Below are 2,719 nucleotides of genomic sequence, written 5' to 3'. Positions count from 1 at the left end.
CCCCCCCCATCCAACAGACACACAAGAAGGGTCGGTTTAAAAGAAAGAAACTACATCTGTTTTATTAACTTGTGAACGCTAATGATTTATTATTCGTTTCTTTCAACTACATTTAATTAGTGAGGGACGAGTAGATTCTCAGACAGACAAGTGGGACTATTTGGTGCTCCGCAGCAAATCCAAAACCACAATAAGTTCTGTCAGATGTAACGCAGTCAAAATTGAGTTGAACTCGGCGACACGGTGTGAGATGCGAGCGGGGTTTGACATGGACCTCTGCGCAAACATTGGTACCAAATGCGACACGTCAACCGTAAACTCTTTTGTAGTTAAATGGGTACTGACAACGTCCTACCTGCTTCTGTGGGGCCCGGTTTTCTTCAAGACAGTGGGCAATAGTCTTCATTTGTCCGAACAGCTCGATGACATCTGTGACTCTGCTTGCGAAAAACTTGACGGAAAGTACGATCGAAGTGATTCCTGAAGCAATTCAAAAGAAAGGCCACATTTTTGTTTAAACTGTAAAAAATATTTCATTGCATTTTCATTACATGCTATTCTCATTAGATTTTCGTAACGATATTTAATAACTCTTTCACAACATACTTATGTGAAACTTCATTAGAATGTAATGAAATGTAATGAAAAAGGTTTAAAATATCACTAGCTGTATGTACGCCAGACCACGTCTCGCGTAACAGGCTTCGCGATATCTCACGAAACACTGTTACGCTGCGACGCGCCTGGCGCACATATAGCTAGGCCTGCGGCGCTGACACTCGAGACGAGCAAATGGGACGGTATAGGGGAACAGGGCCTTCCGGGCCCAAAATTTGACATACTGAAACCATTTGTTGGGGCCTTTTTACTCTGAAATTAGAGATATAAAACTCCTGCTGTTCGGTAACAGTTTTCATTAGAAGATCGAATTTTGACAGATTGTTATGTAAAAATCGACGTTTTAGTGATACTAGATAATCGAGGGACCCTTAATAAGCCCAAAAGAGGGTGTGGTTCGACCCTTAATGTGTGGTTTAAGTATTATTCCCTTTACAAATATGTGACAAGAAGCCTTTTTAACGATTTAATAGACCGTTTTGTCTTTTTTACGTTGTTTTCGCCAAGAAATGACCCATAACGAGAAAACGGTACAAGCTAGAGCAAAACGGACGAAATTTTCGTCCGCAGAGTTCTACTTTCAAGAGTTACCTCTTAAAAGCCCATAAAAAAATATTTATAAAAAAATAATATTTCGCGACCTTTGGTTTTCGTTTTTTTCAAAAGTCAATTTTTGAGCTAGAATGCTCATCTTCGAACTCGATCTGTCTTTTTATGATACAAAACGACCCTGAAAATCCCAGATCGCTATCTCAATTCCTTCTCGAGCTATCGTGCGGACAGACAGACAGACAGACAAACAAACAAACAAACAGACAGACAGACAGACAAACAAACAGAATGAAACTTTTCCGGTCAGTGGAGTAATGGGCTTCGCTAATCGCTCAGCCAAAAATCTAATGGAACTAGCTTCTCAACATGTGATGAAAATGTAATGAAATATTTATAACAGTTTACAAAATAGAGCCAATAGTCAATGAAGCATTCCAGTAAAGCTGAATTACAGAAGAATGCGGGAAACAAGACGATGGAAGTCCCAATGTTCAACAAGTGATTTTCGTTTTGTTGTTTCCCGCATTCTACTCTTCAACTTTACCGAAATGCTTTATTGCACAATCATACGCATGAAAACACTCATTTCTTTAGAGTTTGAACTAAATCAGAGCTGTACCTGATATTTCTTGAAAGAGCAGCCTTGTGACTGCAGTCTGCCTCAGGCTGACTTCCATCCATACACGAAGAAAATACACAGTGACAAAGGCGAGTGACCACTGTTTTGATCAAAATAGTTCACAAAGTCAGTCTACTTGTTGGCTGAGGGATAAGGAGACTGATATGTATATATGTATACGCGTCGCAAGAGGAGAATTAAGCGAAAGGTTTACCGATAGAGATCTCGTCCTGATCAGGGTGCGCTGGGGGCCCGCAGCCATCTTGGTCACACACCCTAGTAACACAAGATTGTCGCACATAGTGTGATTTTTATCTATCGTCCAATTATTGTGACAATAACGAAAATCCAAAAGTGGTGGCTTTCCCATAGTCAGACGATTGTCGCTGGTCTATCAAATTTAAACCATCTACAATTCTGTTGTATTTTTATCGATTCCTGATCGAATCCACAACAGTGGTTTTTGGCTTCCATTACGATAGCTGGCCGTTAACGATTTTCGTTTCGAGGAAAAAAAATAGTATCCCGATAGAATCATTTTTCTCATTTCGTATATCGCACCGATGGTTCGTATCTTTTTTCTACTGTTGGCCGACTGTCGTACGACAGTTATGTGTTACTAGGGCAGATTCCACGCGCTTTCTGCTTGTGCGAACTGCGCCTGGGCTTTCGTCCTAAATAAGTAAAGTAGGCGATTAATGTGGAAGTGTAAAGCTTTGTACAATTTGCAAACGGGTTGGAGGATGCACACAACCTATGGTATGCATCTTCTGTTTCTTGGTATGCCTCATCCTGTACTAATGCAAAGACGAGTGTGAAATCAAGTATGCAGACTTTACCTACTTTCCAACCGATTAAAAGTTTGCGCACCATTTAACGTGCTTTATATTTAAACACCATGAAGCGTACGAATTAGTGGAAAGCACACTT

The 2,719-nt window shown here is 40.4% G+C and overlaps 1 protein-coding gene across 1 annotated transcript; it reads right to left on the bottom strand.

Annotated features, from left to right (window-relative positions):
- Positions 1-74: 74 nt before the first annotated feature.
- LOC127750439 (uncharacterized) lies at positions 75-2,057 on the bottom strand. Its single transcript, XM_052272139.1, has 4 exons — positions 2,004-2,057; positions 1,790-1,889; positions 356-480; positions 75-276 (listed from the first exon to the last, which is right to left on the bottom strand). Exons 1-4 carry the CDS (start codon positions 2,049-2,051, stop codon positions 157-159), a joined length of 393 nt encoding a protein of 130 aa, XP_052128099.1. The 5' UTR covers positions 2,052-2,057; the 3' UTR covers positions 75-156.
- Positions 2,058-2,719: the final 662 nt, after the last annotated feature.

The sequence above is a fragment of the Frankliniella occidentalis genome, unplaced genomic scaffold (genome assembly GCF_000697945.3).
Source record: "Frankliniella occidentalis isolate FOCC.00 unplaced genomic scaffold, Focc_3.1 Scaffold190, whole genome shotgun sequence".
NCBI classification, from domain to species: Eukaryota; Metazoa; Arthropoda; class Insecta; order Thysanoptera; family Thripidae; genus Frankliniella; species Frankliniella occidentalis.
The sequence above is the reverse complement of the archived record's forward strand: the minus strand, read 5'-3'. Positions and strand labels throughout refer to the sequence as shown.